The 23,026-nt window shown below is 35.1% G+C and overlaps 1 protein-coding gene across 2 annotated transcripts in view; it reads left to right on the top strand.

Moving 5' to 3' along the window:
* The window catches only part of LOC118185734 (lachesin-like), an 898,780-nt gene extending 876,099 nt beyond the window's left edge, over positions 1-22,681 (top strand). Inside the window, exons 9-11 of one of the 2 annotated variants that reach the window (XM_085819606.1) lie at positions 2,619-2,654; positions 10,485-10,586; positions 16,259-22,681. In XM_085819606.1, coding sequence (XP_085675732.1) covers positions 2,619-2,654; positions 10,485-10,586; positions 16,259-16,380 — 260 coding nt within the window. In that variant the 3' untranslated portion in view covers positions 16,381-22,681. Of the gene's footprint in view, positions 1-2,618; positions 2,694-10,484; positions 10,587-16,258 lie in introns of both variants that reach the window. The other variant, XM_085819605.1, reaches the window with a different exon arrangement.
* The last annotated feature ends 345 nt before the right edge of the window (positions 22,682-23,026 follow it).

Below are 23,026 nucleotides of genomic sequence, written 5' to 3'. Positions count from 1 at the left end.
ACCAAACAAAACACGTGATTTCTTGGATACAAATGAGTTTCAAAAAGGGATATGGTTTCTCCGGACCGATAGCATTGTCGCACAGCTAAGATGCATGGAAACAAGATATCAACGAGGACCTGGATGTTGTTCCCTCCCACTCCTGTAGAAGGGATCTTAAATCTGCTGAATTGTTTCTCGGGGTGATAAGCGACTAGCAGCCCTCGCCCTGGAATATCCCAAACATTGGGTGAATATCTAGGGAACATGCTGGTCAATTCATTCAAAGGATTTCTTCGAATTGTCCACTAGTTGAGCATGTTGTGGCCTTATGTTATCATAGATGAGAATGAATTCATCCCCAATTGTTGCAGCGTAATAAGTCTGAATCTGCACAGTAAGTCTGAAAATCTTGTCTCTATATCGCTGGGTCTTTAGTGCTCCATTCCTGATAATGTGCAGGTCGGTGTGGACATTGATAGAACTGCCAGCCCAGAGTTTGCACCAGTGAGTGGGCTTTCGACCTAAGATCATACCAAACAGAAAGAGCCTAACCAGTGGAAATTTTATTTAAAATACGAGTACTATCCAACCCCCACTCCAGGGTAGGGTTGGCAGATCAACGACATTTATGGGAAGAATTTTACGATGAATATTGTACAGTAGTGAATTCTATTTACAGTCTGCTTTGCATTTACATGCTACGTTGAGCTATTTTTGATATATACAATAGATATACATAGTATGAAGTTTAATAGTTCAATAGTACAAAAACATTTCAATAATTCAAAGTTTTATGTTTTAAGATTCAGTAAATTTCAATAGTTCAATAAAGTCCAATAGATTAAAGTCTAAAGTAATCTAGAGTTCTGAAGTTCGGTAAAGTAATAAATCTAGAGATCTAAAGTTCGGTAAGTTCAGCATTAAGTTCTTTTGATCGAAAATTCGGTAATTTCGTAAATAAAGTTTGGTGTCTCATATGATCGTAATTGCAGAAGGTTTCATTTGACTGACGTAGTACAATTCAGTTCCAGTTTCAGTTTAGATATCCGAAAATTAGTCAGTTTTTTAAATGATTGGAGAATTTAGTTAATTTTGATATGTACGAAATAAATAATAAAAAGTATATATTGAGTTCTAATGTTTAACATTAGAATACGAAAATAAATTAGTTGAGGAAAATAACTGTTCAAATTATTTGTTATAATTTATAAAGAATTTTATTGGTTTTGAAAGTTTGTTATATGAAGCAGAATGTTTTAGTAGGTATTGAGTCCATTCTTTCCAGCATTGATTTGAAAGTTTATTTAACTGATGCTCTTTTGTACATTTATATTAAAAAACATAATGGTCAGGACTTCCTACTTTACCACAATTATAGTTCGACCGCATCATCCGCGACCATGAGCACAAATACGCCATTCGGACCGAATTATTCTCAAAATAGGGTGTAAGAATTGAGACTTTCTTTCCCTTGAGCATATAAGTTATCTCTTCCCGGAGCTCTTCACGTTACTTTTCACGTCGCAGCAACTAATAACACCCCTTTTGGACGATTCTATGTGTTTTGGCAGAATGATAGCGAAGGTTGCGTTTGAGAAGGTCGAACTATAACAAATGTCAGTTTTGTTTGAGTCTCTGTCAGTTTCTTTGAGTAACTGTCCCAGGCTATCATTCCGGCTCCACGAAATCGGACACCTTCAGGGATAAATGTAGGAGTATTCCGTGTACCAGGTTGTTTCCAGATAAGAATATGCCTATTGCCATGTTGTACAGTACCTTCAGCGAAGAGCACATTGCTCGACTCATCTCGTCCCCATCTGAGATGCTTCTGTGGCCACCTTGTGCAGACATTACGACAGTTCTTTGTCAACGAAATACAAAACATAGGCCTGTGAGCCTACAAATCCACATGGCGGAGTCAAATTTGAACAGTTTGAGTCGAAAGTCTGGTACTATTAGCTCTCTGAAGATGCTGTTGCAAGAAAGTCGAAGTCATAGTACGGTTTCTTCTGGCCGTTAGTGTTAAACGCCGATCCTCATTTTGTGTTATTGCAGGCCAGGTAAACGACCTCGTCCCTATCTTTGAAACTTTTGCGAAACATTCGTACATTTCATCTTACCCGATTAGTCTTTGAAAGCCGTCCGGGTGTCCGGCCCTGCTGTCACCTGTCACCTTATTTCATCTGGAGATTCCGTCAGGAAATGGCACTTAAGGAAACTCTGCAACGGATTGCGTTGCCTCCAAGGCTATCGATTCAGCTAAATCGTGTTGCTGAGACATCTATTCACTGCCATAAAACATTTAACGTGTGTCAGTTGTTTTAATCTCCTTTTACAGAAGGAATGCTGGAGATCGCTTTTCATTCCTTTTTAAAAACACGTAATTTTCGACGTCAGAGACCAAAATTCCATTTCCCCCAACGTCGTAAACATTATAATTTTCCTTATTAACCTCTGGTATTTCATTTTTGTTGAAAACGTTCTCGATTATATGGTTACTTCCCACCGAACTCGCAATATCCTAAAAGAAAATACTCTCATTCATTCTAAAGATAATATTTTGTATTATTTTTAATGAATCAAAATGATTTAAATGGATGTGGTCGAAGAAATTAATTTAACGTATTCTTTTCCAGGTACTCAGCATACAACCAGCGAAAAGATGCTCATTGGTACGTGGCAAAATTCTCTAATAAAGGATGACACTGACTGTAAGTCGAGCATGTTTTGTTCTGTGTTGCGAAGTATACTGCAATAATTGTCGTTCGGAAACTTCCGCGAGATATTAACGCGCTGTAAAGTTGTCGCGACATTATAGCACATTATGTCTTGGACAGAAATTTCCCACGTTATCATTATATAATCCTCTGTCTCTTCCATGTTAGTAGCTTCAGAGATATCTTACATATATAAATAAATGCAGATTAATGATTACTACTGTTCATAAAACTTTAGAGAACAGTACTTATTATTTTAACTTTCCTTCATTTAAGCAAAATGCTTACTTTTAGCGAAGTATTATTATTCTGTAAGTCATCTGATTTTGGATCGTATAAATACAATGACTTTTCTTACACATTTTGAATACATGAAAAAAATGCATGTACATTTCTAAATTTTATTTTTTTCCTGTATTAATCCTTTGACTACTAACGGAACATATATTTCCCATTTAAGTTTAGGAACTACTGCTGGGTCAGAAAGTACTTAAAATATCCTGAATGTAGAGAATCATCTTCCAATAGTTGGAAAATCAACACGCCGCCGTGCTCATTGTACAAAAATGAACACATGGAAAAAAACAAATATGAGTTGCCCAATGTATAATCTTGGCTTATTCAAAGAATGCTCAAGCCTGTACCATACGATGCAAAATTTATTTTGTATAATAAAGTTTTCCTGAATAATAGGTGTGCTTATTAGTAAGTTGATCGCTAAATCCCAAATGCTAAATTTACCTTATTTATGACATATTTCGTTCACTTAGGTAGAAAACGATGTAATATTTTTTAATTCGTGCTCAAAGCGTTAATAAAGTTAAAATCTTGAAATCCCTTATTAAAGGAAACAAATACTTTCCCCCGAAAATATCAATATTAATTTACCTTATTTATGACATATTTCGTTCACTTGGATAGAAAACGATGCAATATTTATTTTTAATTCGTGGTCAAAGTGTTACTAAAATTCAAGTCCCTGAAAGTCCTTATTAATTAAAAGCAACAAATACCTTCTCGAAAATTCATACCCGATTGAGATTTTAATGAAATGATTTTAACTTTAGTTACAATATTAATTTTGTAATAAAATGCATTTTGTTCCTTCCCCCTTTAAAGCTTCATTTATATCAAGTAATTATTATAAAAATAAAAAATTGAAAAACAATACAGTATTTCATAATTACATATAGACAGTTTAAAAAGTTAAAAAGGAAAATTTCTTTTTCCCTGTACCACAGAACTATATAAGAAATAGTCAAAAGAAAAATAGTATTGTCAAATAATGAAAACTGAACTGAAACTAACATTTACCACAAAATAATCCAAATAAGGGAAAAACATGAAGAAATGTGATTCTGGGTTGAAGAGGTTTTGGATTTGTTAAGTTAGTTTCGGATCAGGAGAAAGGTAAACTCAGCTGTGATCTTGAGGTGATGAGAACTTCGGACCTCCAAATTGCCAGCTTGAAGTGCTGAATCGTATTCACCACGAAGGCACGCGATTTGGAAGGAAAATATTTCTTACATTCTCCTTCGCTTAAGGGGTGACAAGAGATATAGAACTCAGTCGCCAAATCTATGTGACAAATAATCCCCCCCTACTCATTTTAGTTTGGGGGCCATTTATAGAGTCGTTGGGTTTATTTTGAATCAGGAAGCCTAGAAAATCAACAATACTCTCGTAAGGTTTGAAATTTGGACCTATCGACTGCCAGCCAAACTTGCTTTTAATTACACAACTGAGGCCTATGGTAAGGAAAAGAAAAAATGCTTCGCAAACTTATAAACATGCAGCTATGAGCCAATTTAGTAATTCTCCCTAACTGTTTCCACTTAACATTAAGTCTAAAAGAGAAGTAATTGCATATATTTAACGGGAATTATTACTTCATATGCAGACAAGCAGTAACCCTTATTTCTTAGTTTCTTTAACTATTTGTGTTTTAATGTGTATAAATATTTTGGGTACTTACTTACTATCCCATCGACCTCTGGCGGGAGCCCACCAGCGGCCGAGCGGTAAAATCGCTGAACACTGGTAGTTCGGTCCGAGGTTCGAATCCCGCGAACGGGCTGGCTGCATGGGCGTTTTCGTGGTTTTCCCCATGTGTAACGTGTATACGAGCCAGTTTCCCTTAGAAAGTCCTCCACGAAGGCATCCCTCCTCTTAGGCAGATAGCCCTCGAGGCTTTGCCATAATCACACACACACACACGACCTCTGGCGGGAATAATTTCACCAACGGTCTCCAGTCACCAGTCGTTATGGCAGAATTCTATAGGAAATGGTCATACATAATTGGCGTTGAATCGCGCGACGGGATAATAAGTAAGTACCATATTTTGCGTATTCCTTAGTATTCCTAATATTAATTCCTTAGCATTTAACAGTTGCATGCATTTGACTGTATATATTCTGTATTCTGAATACAGTATCGCTATACATATCATCTACTTTTTTTTAAATATACATTTAAAACATTTTCAAGTAAACGTAAATATTATACTATTCTTTGAAGCTAATAAGAACCACATATAAAAGCCCTATGAATATTTTCATTTAAGACGATATCTCTCATATAAGTAGATCCTAAATTATTCTATTTTTGTCATAAATCGATAAAATATTCAGTTATTTTAATGCACCCACGCAGTTCGTAGCATTTTAGAAAATTTTTATTAAGATTATCTTTCAAAATGGTGCAGCATTTTTTCTTTTTAATTTATTTTTGAATGTGCGTACCGTGTTAATTCTTCACCAACATCTCCTTTAGTCAGCTATTTTCTTTCTTATATAAGATTTAATATTTACTGAAGTAATATATTTCTGTAATACCATACGTAAGTCTGAAATTCATTTTGTATTTTAGTAACCTAACTATTTGATACAATTTTAAATGTATTTAATTTTTAACATGTCTAACTGATAATTTTTTTAATATTTGAGTCATTATTTTAATTAATAAAAGATGTCGTAAGCTTTTCTGAAAAAACAAATTATATGCGTTTACTGGTTAAGAAATACATAATAGTAAATTAGCAATTGGTATTCTATTTACTGTGGAAAGAGGCGTCATATTTTGGTCACTTTATCGCAGATGAAGCGAAGTAAAAAAAATATCAGTGATAATCTCTTACACAGCAGATGAAATTACCTAAATGAATCGAATTTCAAAAACTACGAAAAGTATGAGAGTCAGGACGACCGAGGGGTAAAAGCGCTGAACATAACTAAGTAGAAGTCACAGCTAAGTAGAACCATTCTTTACTACGGTTCGAAGTCCTCCCTTGTTGGATGGGATCGTGTCATCCAAGTAAGTGTAAAGATAGAAATGAAAAGCACAAGAAATGAAATGGTTGGTTCAAGTTTATTGTGCAACTTTAAGCTTTCGTTTGTATTCCGTAATACAATAGAAAATACAATTTAACTCCGAGGCATCAGGATTAAACATTTACGGCACTTGTAAGGATTTATTCAAAAATTAGTTATATTCAGTGTAGGAAGAATCAAATTTGAAACAACGATTGACATTTTCAGAAAGAGAGGGATATTCTTAGCGGTCTTTGAAAATGGGAAAGTCAAGTGAAATATTATAAACGGTAGCATTCTCCTTAAAATTACATTTTCTAACTTCCTGAAGTCTTTTAGCCTTCTGGAATTTAGAAAATGTATTTTTACAAGAGTAAAGAAAATAATAATAATAATTGTAAAAAAAAAAATTGCAAAGAAGCCATTTTTTACAAAAGTCGATTTAGCATTCTGTGTATTTCTGAATTATACTGCCTAATTACTTTATTCAAACAATTATACCATCGTTCATTTTTGGCTTTTTTTAATGAGCTCAAAGGGCGTTAACCCAGAATGGCTATTAATTTCATTTTGGCGCCTGGCGTCGAATTTTTTTTATTGTCTATTTCCTATTTTGTAAAACTTTACCGAATTCCTGATCAAAAAACTCAACGATTTTAAAGTGAGAATGGCAACACTGTACGAAAAGAAAACGTTTTTTATCTCCAGCGCGTGAGACTATGTATCGGAAATTCTAAGGATGTGCTCTTCTTAAAGTATTTTCGCGATATTGCTGTTGAATTGAGTTTTATGGTTTAAGTGCGCAGCACATGATATTTAATAAATAAAGGCAACATACGAAACGTTAAAAAAGCCCCTTTGGGGGTAATATAAAATCTGAAATCTTCCAAATACTTTTTTCTTAATATTCTTTCAAATGTACTTATTGTCTGAAACTCACCTTAAGAACTTTCGGATTTTTTTTCGCTCATAAGAACCATGTTTTTGCCCAAAGAAAAATTTTCAAAATGTTACGCTCTAACGCTTGTATGTATATTAAGTCTTCAGATGTCATTTTAAACATGTCTCTGTTGTGTATATTACAGATAATAATAATCGCTACTTTCAAATAATCTCATACATTTTTGTGTACTAATGTACGGTTACTGCGTGTTTAATCCAAGTTTAGAATTTTTGGTTAGAGTTTTGACATTCAGATAAGTTCATACGAATGTTAAGACATCGAAACTAATAATTAACTTTTCTCACGCCCGAAACCTTTTCTTCGGTATCAAATATCACAAAGCAAAAACTCAGGAAAGGATATTTGTCTTCTTCACAAGTTAGCGTAAGAAAGGTTTCCGTCGCAGTGAAGGTGAAGTTATCACACGAAAGTTAGTGGATTATCCAAGAAAGATATTTAGTTAATGACCATGAAAGAGCTGTAGAAGAAATTTTAAACAAGTTCTGAAAACGTCGAAATTTTCTGAAAATTGTTAATGTTTTCCTGCAAGTGCTGACTTCAAAATTTGCTTATAATAACTTTCATTGAGGGATTCAGCTGTGATTTTTTTTTTAAATTCCACTATAAGATCATATTTCCTAACACATTCCCTACTCAAAAATAAGACGTTTTGAGGAAAAAAAATTAAGAGAGATTACAATCTCAAATATTCAGGTTAATACACTGGTTATCATAAATTACGGAAAAATCACGATTACTGAAAAAGTTACGTGCAGAATGTAATGAAACTTACCCACAATATATAGTAACACATAGTAAGGTATCAAATGACATAAAAAGAAATTATGAGCCAAATATGGTAGTATAGAAATTAGCACATGAATAAAATGAACAAATCGAAGGCGTCAGTTTGATATAAGAAAAGTACCTTCAATATGGAGTATGATCGCCTCTAGAAGCAATACAGCACATACAGCGATGTGTGATACTTTCAATTACGCGGTCTATCAGTTCCATAGGAAGCGAGAGCCATTGCTCTCGCAAAGCAGTTGCAAGCGCGACAAGGGTCTGAGGGAGCGGATTGAAAGCAGCTAGACGTCTCCCTAAAGCATCCCAAACGTGCTCGATAGGATTCAAGTCCGGGGATAGAGCTGGCCACTCCATGCGCATAATTGTTTCCTGTTGAAGATAATCATCTACGATGCGAGCCCTGTGTGGTCTTGCGTTGTCGTCCTGTAACAGGAAACCATCAGCTATTGCCCCGGCATATGGGCGCACATAAATATCAAGGATATCATCTCTATAAATCTGAGCATTCACGGTTTCCCTTGGAAAGAAATGGAGGTCTGTGCGCCCACCCAAAGAGATGCCACCCCAAACACAGACACTGCCCCTTCCGTATGCATCTCTTTCACGGATGTTTGACGGATGATAACGGGTTCTAGGTTCTCTCCATATCAAATAACGCCTACTATCGCTTTCTAGACTAAAACTGGACTCATCCGTAAAGAGAACCGCCTTCCATTGATCAGGCGTCCAGTGGACATGTTGTCGTGCCCACCGAAAAGAGTCCCTACTATGGTGTGACGTGAGCGGCACACAAATGGCTGGTCGCCTCGCATACAAACCACCTTTGTGAAGCCTTCTACGCACAGTTGACGTTGACACCAACCTTCCGGTGGCTGCAGCAAGGGAGGATCTAAGAAGAGTCGGAGTAGCGGTTCTATTCCTGCGTGCGCATAATGTCAAATATCGGTTATCGGCGCTCGTCCTAGCAGTTGGCCGTCCTTGGCTGAACCTCCTAGATGCCGAATCTGTGGTTTGAAATTGCCTCCAAAGTTTATGAACCAGAGAAGGACTCCCATTTAGCCATCTGTCCACTTCTGTTTGACTTTGCCCTGCCTCTAGTCTCCCAGTGGCTCTTCATCGCAGTTCTGCAAGCAAATGATGCCTTTAGGTCATTGTTACGAATTGGCTATCTCAGATTTCTGATGTCACTGTCACAGTGAAAAGTGTGTGGTCGTGCTTTCAAACATGGTCTTTTATGCTCCTCGCAGATGACGTATTCCGAAAGCAGCGCCACTAATTTGCATATCGCAGTTTTACTCATCTACTCTTACTTGGCAACATATTTAAATTTTACACGGTTTGGCTTATTTTCGAGGGAGTAATCGCTATTTTTGTGATTTTTCCTAATTTATGATAACCAGTGTATATAGCATATGCACGAATAGTTTAATATTAAGAAAAAATAGAAATTGAAAGATTTCAGATTTTATATTGCCCTCAAGCGAGCGTTTGTTTTCATTTACAGACATATACACGTTTCGAGAGCATTTGGGCTAGCGCCACTTTGGGGTATAAAATATTTAAAAAGACTATATCTTTTCTGATAGACAGTCCCGCGCGCTGGAGTTAAAAAAATGTTTTATTCTTTACAATGTTGCCACTCCTCGCTTTGAAATTTTGAGTTTCTTAAAAAAAAACTCGTTCAAGTTTTACAAAATATGAAGCAGGCAATAAAATTCCAGATTTGAATTTTTAGGTAAGATTTTTTCACAACGCGAGAAACATAGATACATTCGTGCAGATTCTTTATTTAGTTCCTTTAAATATAATACATGGCGATAATATTTGGTGGCAACAATTTGAAAAGTGATACGTCTCACTGAACGCAAATTGTCGTTTTGAGATTAATAGCCTTTCTAGGATAACGCCCGTTTGTGCTAAAAAGAAATAAAAAGGATATTTTTCCTGGTAATGTTTCATACTAATCTATGTAGGATGTAGTTGTACTTACGAACTATAGAAGCAGTCTTATTGATGTTACTACCGTTAATAATTTAACTACGAAACCAAACAAACATGACAGACGTAATTAGCAGGAAGATGACACATAAAAATAAAAAGAAATAAGAAGAGATAGTCAGTGTATTGCATCATAAAAACGGAATAGCATCATAATAATCATAATTCAGTGTTCTTCGCTTTCGCACTTCATCTTTGTACCAGTCTATCTCTCTGATAAGTGGTCACATGATCTTGCTGGTAAGCGCGTTGCCATTCTTATAAAAAGAATCGTATCACCACAGAAAAATAATATGAAAGAGAAATAAAAAGGATATATTTTCTCGTAACATTTCATACTTTCGTATTTTTAATCACATAAATATATATGTTTGCAACTTCAGAAAGTTTATTTGAGCTCTTTTTAAATTAATAATAAACATCATAAATGCTAAGAACAACTCCCGAATTTTATATAATTGAAATTTTTCATTCCAGCGACACAGGATACGTTATCAGAATCAAACTAACAACATGTTTCTGCCATTACTCAGTAAAAAAAAAAAAAAAAAAAAAAAAAAAAAAAAAAAAAAAATGCTAATTTAATTTAATTCTGTATCTTTATTAGAACTGATGTCCTTAATTACTTGTTATTTTGAAAGATAATTTTCTGAAAATTAAAGCTGTTAAAGATCAATTGTTAAAATTATCTGAGAAATAATTCTACCTTTCTTTATTTTGCAGCTGCAAGGAAAGCCGAACTATCCACCGAGCTTCTGGAGAAAGAAAGCACCATAGGGGGTGTAGCAGCAGCTGCTGCTTCTGATCACGAATTTCGAGAGCAAGGTAATTTTTGAATTTTCAGGAGTTGATAGGTACATTGGCTTCCAAACGTTAAGTAGAAAACTATGAAATCAACAAACTAGGAACGTTTAGCTTTCATTAATACCAGATTGCATATAAAGGTAGTAAATGTGTTTATGCATGAAAGAAAACAAATATGTACAAAGATAAAAAATAGAAATGACACTTGATTTTTCATAAATTACGTGATGATGTCACATTTGGAGCATTAACATATGAATGTTTGAAGCTAAAACAAATAAACAAAACTTACATTATTACGGTATGTGTAACCCCGGACCTTTACAGATATTTTACAGTAATTAATAGTAAGTAAATTTACAGTAGGTGACTTAATCATCGCAGATGCTGGCAATAGTCGTTTCTCCATTAGGGCAATTTCAAACTGCCTGGATGCGCAGAGATAGCACATCTGAGGTTATCGCGAAGGTGTTTTCTTCTTTAGGAACACTGCGAAAAAAAAAAAAAAGGGGGGGGCAGTTCTATGTTTCTCGTTCTACTGGGCCGATCGACAAAATTTAACTTGTGTTTTCCATCTCTCGAAAGTGGGACTTAAATGTGTATCACATTTATATATAGCATTGTTCTAATATAGGTATTTTGACAACACAAAATCGGACTTTTTCTGAAATCACATGCGACTTTTTTTACTTATTTCGATTCTACTACTCAAATTATGCTCAACTGCCAAGTTTTGTAAAAATCGCAAGAGTAGTTTTTAAAAACTTAGCTCTGAAAGTTTTTGAATTTGAAAATTAGATTCATGTTTTAGAATTTCAAATTCAAAAAATTAAAAAAATTATCTGTCAATGTTAATTCAATTTGGCATGCATTTATTAATATCTCTTTTTTTATTAAACTCTTTTGATTCTTCCTTTCACATTTCGAAATTTAGTTTCATTCAAAATAAAATTTGTCCATTTTTATGATTAATTTTTATATATTTTTCGAGAAACATTTGGAATTACAATCTATGCAATTTTACCACCATCTTTAAGTAGATGTATGTCTAAGCATACTTGTAAAACATTAGAGCTTTTTATTCAAAATTTCCGAAGATATACGTGAATTTATGTATTGGCGCCTTTTGAAGTTTGGCATATTTGTTAAAAGCTATAATAACATCTAATATGGTTTACGCACTTTCTTTAAAATTATTTAAAAGTAGGAACGATGTGACGTTTCTTCCGCTCCTGCCCAATGGAAGGGAAAGGAAAATTCGTTGCCATGTATTAAGTTCGCCAAGTGCATTATTCTCTTGCCGCAAATAGAAAAAAAAAACCCACCAAGCTCTATATTTAAATTTCCTTGTGAATTTCGCACCAAATTTTACAAAATTCAATATTTAGGCACAATTTGAGTTTTAGAATCGAAATATGGAAACAAATTAGTATGTTATTTCAGAAAAAGACGAATTTTGTGTCAAAATACCTATGTTAGAACAAGGCTATATACATGAATCTAATACATCATATGCACGTTTTTTGCGCAGTCAACACCTTTAGCATGTTAGCTCGAAAGGGACAGGCATTATCATCCATTAGGAGTAACTCAGAACCAACTACTGCTCTATATAGTGTTACAGTGGTATGTAAGATTTCATCTCGATACCTTATAGCTGACAGAGAACCATCTTAAGATGTGTGGTTCAGTACGACATTCCCTAGAAATTCCAGCCCACACTGTTTGTTGTCACCTGTGATTGCGTGATGTTCGATGATATTCTCGGCCTTATTTTGTGCACCTGGTTATCTCTAGACCAGGGTATCTCAAAAGAGACGTAGCTAGAGCTGCCAGAGCCCGGGCACAACTGAAGATTTCTCGCCCCCCTCCTGTTTGCCCAAAACGAAAAACATTTTTTTATTCTAAAATTTCTTAACTTTAATTTGGCTCTCCATGGATGCTGCACCCGGGAACAGATGTTCCTCCTTTCTTCCCCTAGCTACGCCCCTGGTTCTCAAACCTTTTTGTCCCTAAGAGCACATTCTAGAATATCTGTTTGTTGGATGGCTGGCGCTATTTACTTTTTCCAGGTGAATTTATAGTTGAATAGAGATAATAATAAATTTAATAATAAAAAAGATTGGTCACATTTCGCTTTGTGCTGGTATCTGTATTGGGCGCAATTTCTATTTCATTAAAATGAGAAAACTTTCACATAGAATTTTGTTGAAAATTAAAACATTGTTATTTTGATCGCACAGCGACGCGCACATGTTTAAAGACTGGTGGGCATAAGGTTAGGAACCTCTGGACTAGACATTTACACCTTCATTATCTGATGTTAGAGCAAATCTGGACTCGTCCATGAACAGCATGTTGATGAAATCTAACAAGTAACCCTTCTCTCCTTTGATACCGGTTTCTCGGAAACCGTACATTTTCTGAAAGCTTATGTCATAAGTACGAGGGTTGGAACTTTAATAATGGCAACTATTTATTTACAAGGAATACAAAAGTGATTCATGTCACCATGTTTTACAGTCCTTCAATATAGTCGCCAGCATTGTGTACAACCCGTTTCCAACGACGTGGAAGTCGCAGAATACCTGTAGCAGCGCCTGTTTTGTTGATAGTTTGAATGGACCGGTCTACTGCCGCAAGAATCTCAGGAACAGTTTGGAAGCGAGTGCCATGAAGTGGTTCCTTCATCTTAGGAATTAAGTCATAGTCACAAAGACTTCGATCTGGGGAGTATGGTGGATGGTAAAGCACTTCCCAGCCCCATCGCTTGAACAAATCAGTCACAGCTTGCGCTGCATGCGGCCGAGCACTGTCATGCAAAATGAGAGGAGCGTTCTGCAGAAAGTGTCGCCGTTTTTTTTTCTCAAAGCTGGTCGGAGATTGTGCTTCAAAAATAAGCAGTAATACTGCGCAGTGACGGTCTGCTGTGGGGGAACGGTATGCGTTAGGATAGCACCATCACAGCCGTACATGAGAATCACCATAACTTTCACATTGCTGGGGTTCTGACGAAATTTCGAACGTCGTGGTGACCCATGATGACGCCATTCGTTTGATTGGCGTTTCAGTTCTGGCTGGTACGACCGGGCCCAAGTCTCATCCAGCGTAATGATACGGCGTAAAAAGCATCTCCTTCGCTCTCATAGCGCTCCAAGTGGGTTCGGGCAGCATCGTATCGTAGCCATTTCTGCATTTCCGTCAATTGATGTGGAACCCATCGTGAAACATACTGACAACACTTACTTTAGACCGCGAGCTAATACAAGGATTCGTTCTTCGCGTCACTCCGCATGCGCGTGACGTAGGCAGGACGAGTCTTTTTGCTGAGAGGTAAGGTAGGTATGTAGTTTACGTGTGGTATACGCGATATTCTTTGGTTTTGTTGCGTAGCGTTTTTTCAGCTGTGTTGCCACTGTTAAAGTTCCAATCCTCGTAGAAAAATTGTAAAATCTTAGGGGCAGAGGGACAAACATTTAGGAGCTATAGGGCCCACAATGTATCCAAAAAGAGATTGAAACATGACTCCAAAAGTCGCTAAAATGCTGGTTTCACGTATTTATATGAACTAATAATATGGTAAGAAGGTGGCGATCTCAATGTAAAGGAAAAAGGAAATCTTTGAAAGGAAACAATAGACGTTGGGGTATTGAAATTGTGACTTATTATTGACTTCAAACAAAATTTTTTATAAGAGACAATCTAGTATGTGCAATTCATCAAAAAAAAACAAAAAAAAACAGTGAGACGGGTTGAAAGACAGTTTACGATGGGTGCATTTTACAAAAGCGATAGCCTCACACTTTGCACACTTAATTATTTGTCAATGAATCGAAGCAGTAATTCATCGGCGCAATCGGCGTTCAAAGGTTCGTCGTCCAAGTATCTACCCTTATTAAAAAGCATACTGAATCAAGTTCTTAAAACGAGGAGCTCTGAATTGATATAGTGAAAAGGACTACAGGGCATAAAACTATCGCGATGCCAAATAGGCTCCTGTGTCTCGAGAATGATTGTGCCCGTTATGTAACGAACAAAAGATTTGCAGTGTCTGAAAAAATGAATATCTAGAGGCTGTATCTTTAACGTAAATCCTTAAGGTACCAGTTCGTTTTGTAGGTCATCTTTGTAGGTCACTTTACCATGAGGTACTTCGGAAGCACACAATGCAGAGACGCCATTGCGGAAATATGTCCATCTCTACACACTTTATTAATACTTTGTGGGTTCCTCCCCAATGCTTACCCCTCTGCCCCTAAGATTTCACAGTTTTTCGACTTGTGATAAAGGTTTCAGAAAATATATGGGTTTCCGTAAAACCGGTATTAAAGCAGAGAAGGTTTACTTGTGATACAGTTCAATTGAAATGTTGATGACAGCACTTTAATCTTGTTTCTTTGGACTAGGCGGTAAGTCATACGCAAGCACTTGGTGATACGTTCTCTTCATGTGGGGTTATAAGTACTGGCAGATATTGTATTGCTAAGTGATACTAGAAGTATGGATGGAAAAGATTGTAGGGCAGTTCTCGATTGCGGTTGATTTTTGTAGCAATGTACATATTTTCAGAACGGTAGGTAACCCTTAGTCTCCAGTGAAGAAAGCCAAAAAAGGAGCGATATCTTTGACTGACTGTCCTGTTTCAGTGCTTCTGACAGAACACCAGCTTTAGCTATCTACCACTTACTATAGAAACACGAATATCATGAAACCTTACCCTATAAAAAGCATCCTTCCTAAATAGTTAGTTAATAGGTAGGTTAGTTGGTTGGTCGGTCAGTTGGTCGGTGTCGGTCGTTCGGATTGTCGATTGGTCGGTCGGAGTAGGTCGGTCGGTCGGACGGTCAGTCATATATTTCTATGCTATGATGGATAAACAGTCATCCATCACAGTAAAGGCGAATCTAATTTAAATATATCTTTTCCAACTATTTGGAAAAAGGGTGTGATTGTCTAGTAATAGTGAAACGGGTGTGTCAAAAAAGGTTAATTCATCTAGGCTAATATCGCTCTTAAGCATCAGTTACTTACTTTGGAAATCATTTAATTAGATTCATCATTATTGTATCATAATGGAAATGGACGATACGTACTACATGAAGAGACAGACATGGAAATCTCTTGGATAATTTTTTCTCGCTATAGAAATTTGGAGATTGCTTGATAGAGAATTTCTCGCCATGTTATTTTACTGAAAGGCGTTTTCATGGTATTCATCAAATTAACTCTTTCATTAATTAGGAACAAAAAAATTGTACTTTGTTATGATGCGGGTAACATTACAAAGACAGGTATTTTAAGTTTAACACGTTGAGCGCGGCGCCGGTCTCTGGGGACCAGCAGTGAACTTTCCGTGTGATCGGCGTCGAATTTTCATTTGGCTGGCGTCGGTCTGCAGGACCGACAGTATTAAATTTAAAAAATAAATATAGTCTCAATGAAATGTGATCAAATTTAGTTTTAATGAAATGTACTGAAACATTCTAAACAAAAATACGGCTTAGCTCGCTGCCGGCTGAACGGAAATGACAGCAAATTTGGCGCCGCGTTCAACGTGTTAAGAAGAATGTGCATAAGAATGCCGGTTTTCTATTGCAGCAGTTTCACAGTGCAGTACATGTTTCACAGTGCAGAACACTTTATATCTCATTGTCAGTTTAACACTAAAAACAAACTTGTTTTCTTTTTTGCAGGAGCAGAGAGGAAAGAAAGTAGACAGCGTCTCAACAACGGAATTTCCAGCGATCCCGGCCAAACACATCTCAAAATTTCTACAATTTTCGGATCCCTCCTCTTCTTATTTTTACTGCTGTGAACCGAAAGGGCGAAAAAATATTCAGTCTTAAAGGACGAAAGTCACTCCATACGTGGTTTTCTGATTTTTTTTTAACATTTGGTGCTGACCTCAGCAAGCTACGGATTCCAAAACTACGAAACACAAGAATTATATATATAAAAAGAAAAACTCTCACTATCATGCTCATTGTTCAAACTGATTTAGAGACGTGTGTAAGCTGCTCCGAACTATTATGTAGCAAAACGTCTTGAGATTTAAATTCCACATATTATATGTGTATATACCTGCAGCATTTGTTGCTCTTTTTCTTCTAAATATCTAAAATATTGCATACATATACAGAAGAATGTGCATAATCTCTAATGTGGGAATTGCTTTGCTCTCAGTACGAGATCATTTCTGTAAGCCTCCTCTTTGTAGAAATGATCTTGTATACTTCGAACTAGCTATCCTCTGGTCGCAGCTGACCGAAATACTTTGGAGCTTCATATGTACGCATGAAAACATCTTCATTGAAAATCTTAATCGTTAGCAATTCACAGCATGGAGGCTAAGCACATTCTTTGATATATATATATATATACTGAAAATTTGTCTTCTGTATATACATTCGGATTTTATTTTCGGAGGTGGAAAACATCCTGCAAAGCCTACAGATCAGTAGTTTGTACCATACAAAATGCATTATTCGCAAGTAACTAAACCATCCTGCAAATTCTACAGATCTTTATTTAAAACACATCATAGCACATCATCTAAAACGTTTATTTATCAAGAATTAGTTAAGGGTACTTCAATATAGACATTCTGCAAAATGTATTGGAGTGTCTCAAAAGTCATGAAGAATTTTTTCTCTGTTCTTCAAAGTTTTTCAGTTACATAAAGAATAAAGAGCAGTAATATACTTATTGCCCATTTTGTTTGATAACTGTCTGCTTTCATTTAATGAGCTTCACAATTCTTCGAGCACGAAAGAAACTAGTCTTATTGGCAAAAAGGCTGAACAATGACCTGATTCACGGACTCGTCTGAATCGAATATTATACCACAAAATAAATTCTAAAAAGAGCGAAACAAGTGAAAATCTTGAGGGCAAAAAATTGTGCGATTGATTCACGTGGCAACACCTTTCATCCAAAATTCAGTAGTTTTTGTCCCCCCCCCCAAATGATCAAACTTGTATGTGGTCTCGCGCTATCGTGATGGAATGCAGTTACTATACGATTAATGACTTCTAGAAGATGGATTCGTTTAAATCGTCCAGTTGACGATAGCACACATTCGACGAGATTCGTTGACTCCTTGGAAGGAGCTTGAAACAACTGTATATTGCCCGCACAGAAGCTTGATCACCTGACAATAATTATTGCAGTGGGAATGAAACGTATTGCTACCTTTATCTTGTATTATCTGGATAGAAGTATTGCTACCTCTATCCAGATTCCCTCCTCTTTAACTCGCTTCAAAACTTCTTTCATTGTATAACATTCAATTCAGAGGAGGCCGTAAAACAGCATCTTGTTCAGCCATTCGCTGACAAAACTAGGTTATTTTCTGAGCAAAGAATAAAGAAGTTCATTAAAAGAAAGCAAAACGTTCTCCAACAAAACGGGCAATATACAGTTGATACATCATTGTTCCTTTTATAAACAAAGGAACTTTAAAGAACATAGAAAAAATGCATCTTGGCTTTTAAAACAACCCAATAAATATTCTAATTTTAGGATATCTCGATTGATAATTAACTTTGTATTGCACATAAAAAGAATCAGATGATAAGGTTTCCATATAAATATGTATTTCTTATTAGTAATGAACAACCTGCGTAATGATTTCAAGTTCTTAGCAGCCGATGCCGGAATTAGCTGATTGTATAAGTTATTAGAAATATGTATAAATATTGACATGAAAACACAATATTTTACTAAATAATTTTAATTACCGATCCAACTGCTACTGCAGAATTATATATTATATTACTGAGAAATAAAACAGTATTTATAGAGACTTATTTTTCTAAAATGTAAACCCAAGTGTAAAATGCTAAAATACAGGAAGCAAAGAAATGATATTAAGCTCAAATATCGAATTTTAATACCAACAATTTAATAGATCAAAGAGTTAGACGTCATTAATAGCTGTTAAAAGGTTGTTCATTTCACACGACCACTCGCACACGTTTTGTAGACGATTTTCGTTGTAATTACAGAAATGTTGTACCTAAAATGTTTATTCCTTAAATGTTCCATTTGATAATCCTCATTTTTTACTATCTTAATTTCCAAGATAATTAAGACTTTTATAGTATCGGAAGAGGTATTTCATCCCATTACTTTCGAACATCTTTCCAAGTCTAAGGAGGTTGTAGGTCGACAATTGGACAACCTGCCTTTTAAAAGTTCCAAAGCGAAAAAATGCATTGGTAATGGATTAGGTACACATTTCGTATGGATATGAATGAAGGCTACATCCAAGCTTCGTCTATTGTGACAAAATTATTCCATTTTTGTATGGATAAATATTTCTCGTAAAGAAGTCTGCAGCACGTTCTACGTTCAGCCATGTGTGTTGGAGAAAGACGATGCACATTATGCTTTTTTAAGAATCAAATCAGCGTTAATCACTTGTTTACAGTTGATACTGAGCATTTCAACGATTTTGCAACTTTCCTTTGAATTCGGGGATTTTCTTTTAACATTAACACGTTGAGACCAGCAGTGAACTTTCCGTGTGGCCGGCGTCGGTCCCTTGGGACCGGCACTGGAATTTGTTCGGCTGACGTCGGTCCGAAGGACCGACAGTATTAACATTCGCGACCAAAAGCTTTGTCACGCACAGACAGGGCTTGTACGTCGGTAGCCGACGAAACTCACCAACAGATAAGCTGTAGTCAGTGCATCAAGTCGCGGATCGCTCTGTAACATTGCACCGCTTGATCGCTCGCGCCGGCTGAATGGAAAGGACAGGAAATTCGGGGACGGGCTCAACGTGTTAATGATCTTAATTTTGCAACATTCGAAACATTCCGTTTTCTCCTTGGATACGCATTTGGAACAAATTTCAACTTGTAGTTAAATTTTGACATTTTTTTTCCTTTGTTGTTGACATTACCTATCGCAGCTTTAGGTATTGTTAAACGATGGCTTTCACAGAGTTTCTTAGTAACTGGATATGAATCATTTTCTTTGCAAAGAACGAAAACATACATAAACATCTACTCTCTCTCTAAAAGCGAAATTTTGCAGCAGGCGATAATTTATACTTTAAAAAATAGAGCTGCAGTTAAAAAAATTTTCCAAGCGGAAGAATTTTTATAGGAAAGCAAAATAGTCTACAAAATGTGCGAACAACCTCTATATGAATTTAAATCAGGAATATTAAAAAGGAATAGAAATTTTAAAAAAGTTTACGCTACATTTTATGTGTAAATCTAACCTACTATCCTGGATATTAACACTTTAATAAAACTTACTGTAAATTACTTACTAGACTAATACTGCTTTGTATCTTTGCCAGGATTGTTGACCCCTGGTTAGAAAAGAACTATGTAAACATAATATATGCATATATATATATATATATATAAATACAAAAAACATTCCAGGTTTTATTAGTTTCTTGTTACATGCGATGACGTCATGTCCGTGTTTTTGTGCATGCGCTTAGATTGGCTGACTTTCGTGAATATGAGAGAACGATGTTCTGAATCGTGATGTTTACTATGTATTGAAAACTCTTTGGATTGGGTATAATATTCTATTAAACAAAACTTTAATTTAATGTATGTCTTTTTGAATTAATTATAGCATTAAATTTCTAACGAAGGTGATTATGGTAATTCGCCATTTCTATCATCTCTATACATAAAGAAGAATGTCTGTGCGTTTGTTCGCGATTAACTCAATCACTACTATAACTATCATCACCAAACTTTCTACAATTCTTTTCTGGGTGCTGTAAAAGGTCAACGTCCACTTTTTTCACACACAAAAGAAAAAGGCTAAAGTTCTAAATAGAAACCTCTGAAAACGCTACTAATTTTCGCCCTCATTTTACCCAATCGCAACAATCACTTAAGCTGGAGATAAAAATCTGCTTTATTTTGAGAAGTGTTGCCACTGCTCGCTCTCAAATCGTACAGTTTGCTAATAAAAATTTCTAAGTTTTACAATCAAATAGCATTGCCAAACATTATTTCGAATTCCAAACTTCGTGGAAAGCCATTTCCACTGTTTTCATCTTCGAAAGACTTTAATCAGCAGAGATATTAATTAAAAACTCTCAAAACACTAATTCTCGAACTCATTTTTCCGAGTGGCAACAGTCTTGTGCGTTGGATATAAAAATGTTTATTTCGAAAAGTCTTGCTACTGCTCGCTTTCAAATCGTAGAATTTGTTAATGAAAAATTAGTAAGTTTTCACAATGTATATATATATATATATATATATATATATATAAAGAAGTATGTCTGTTTGTGTGTTTGTTCGATCGCATTATTAATTTCTGATCAATTATGATAACTTTTTTGCTACATTTAATGCACGAAAATTGAATATAGGTGAAATATTGGATGGAACTTCAGCTTTTACGACCATTTTATTAGAAATCACTAAAAACTACGTAGCATTGTGCTGATATAATGAGTATTAGTTTAATTTTTCCATCGAAATTTCTGTGGGTTCCTTATCGCATTAGACAGAATCTTTACGACTATGAATCTTATTTTTTGCATCGTTCTATGGACATCTGAAAAGAAAATGAATAAAACCATTCCAATATAAATGATATCAGTTCACTCTTTCCAGGCAACAACCGATTCGTAAATATTATTATTATTATTATTATTATTATTATTAGTTACCAGAACAGGAAACAAAAAGTTTCGACAGCACGTGTGTACGTTGGCATGATTTAAATTTAATGTAGCTTAATAACATTTTCTGAATATCAATAACAGAGTTAACGTGGCAGTAACATAAGGTGTCAATTATCCTACTCTGAAACAAAAACGTTGCCAAAAGCAGCTATTTATTTAAAATGTTGACATTAACGAAACATTTTCGATATACAATGACGTCACATGCAATCTCGGGCTTTCTTCAGTACATTAACAAGTTGGTTAAAATCCGGCAAAGCTAATTTTATTTCATATTTTGTAAAACTTACAAATTTTTATCAAAAAAATCTACGATTTGAAAGCGAGAAGTGGCAACATTTTTCGAAATAAAGCCAAATTTATCTCCAACGCGCGAGACTGTTGCCACGGGGAAAAACAGTAAGAAAAGTAGTGTCTTTAGAGTTTTTAATTAATATGTAGGCTGATTAAAGTTTTGAACGAATTTTTCCAATCCAGGGGTATCTCTCTCCAAACTCCCCGCCATTCCGGAGGAGATGATGCCACAGAGAAACAGACGCGCACATATTTTAATAGTATAGATAATTGTAGTAAATTAATTGTCTAAATTTGCATTACAAAAACCTTTCAACAATATTAAATTTTGCAGGTGTTAGTTTTAATTACTGCTTAATATTATTAATTGCTGCGTAAAAAAATGCGTCAAACAGAAACTGACATAAAGATTTAATTCAGACAAGCTTATAAATCAAAGTAAAATTCATAACCTATAAAGAAGAAACTGTAATGAACTACGAGCTTTGGTATACACTTAATAATGTAATTGAAATTAGGCAGCTCCTTGACCATAAGAACAAACGTAATTGAATCCGTGTGTTGTCATGATGTATAAAAATTTCATTATATAGGGAAATAACAATGTATGGTAAAAAAGGCCCATTTGTGCTCTTTTTCTTAAATGTATTACAAGAGATAATGTTTAGAATGTATTTGATGACATACTTCTTAATGTATTCAGATGTCAAAATTTGATATTTCGTTCAAAGTTCAAATCTTTATCTGAAGAAATGTATTTGTAAATTCTTCCGATTTTTTCCAGACTTAACACTACTAAGACAGCTGTAATTTTTGATTAGAGATTATTGTAACTTACAGAGAAGTTAAAAAGAAATGTATTCCTATTTGATGTATACTATTAACGTAATAGCTGAAGTTATGCAAAATACACGTTTTAAAATGAAATATGAGAAATACTAAATTCATAAAATTCGTAATAATGATCAAACCTAATCCAAAGAAGAATTTTTTTTAAAAATCTTTTATGATTGGTGATAAAGCTTGAAATAAGTATTAACAACATTTTTTCTGGTTAAGATATTTAAAGATGGCATTCCCATCTGTGTTTGTCTTGAGAATGTTGTAAGAATGTTAAGCCGAAATAAAACTTGTGAGAGTATTTGTATACGAAGTGCGTCATTTTTATATTTTCAATATTTATTCTTAGAAACAAAATACATGATTAATTGAATTCTCTCTCAATTCAGCCTTATGAATAATAAATACACAGGTCGTCTACAAAATTTTAGAAATATATTTATAAAATATGATGCTATAAAGAAAGCAATCAATTCACAGTTTCGTTCTCTACATACGTTGATTCTAATATTACAGATCTCTTAAAAATACATAGAGCTTTTGAATTTTATCAATACAATTCAACTCTTAGTTCTCTATTTTTTATCCTATAGTTAACTTTTTCTGAATTTCTGAAATATTCTCAAAATGAGGAACGTTGGAGATACTACAT

Source organism: Stegodyphus dumicola, chromosome 6 (genome assembly GCF_044657685.1).
Source record: "Stegodyphus dumicola isolate Sdum_Otavi_A_Nest chromosome 6, ASM4465768v1".
Taxonomy (NCBI): domain Eukaryota; kingdom Metazoa; phylum Arthropoda; class Arachnida; order Araneae; family Eresidae; genus Stegodyphus; species Stegodyphus dumicola.
This window is presented reverse-complemented; position numbering and strand designations above follow the sequence as displayed.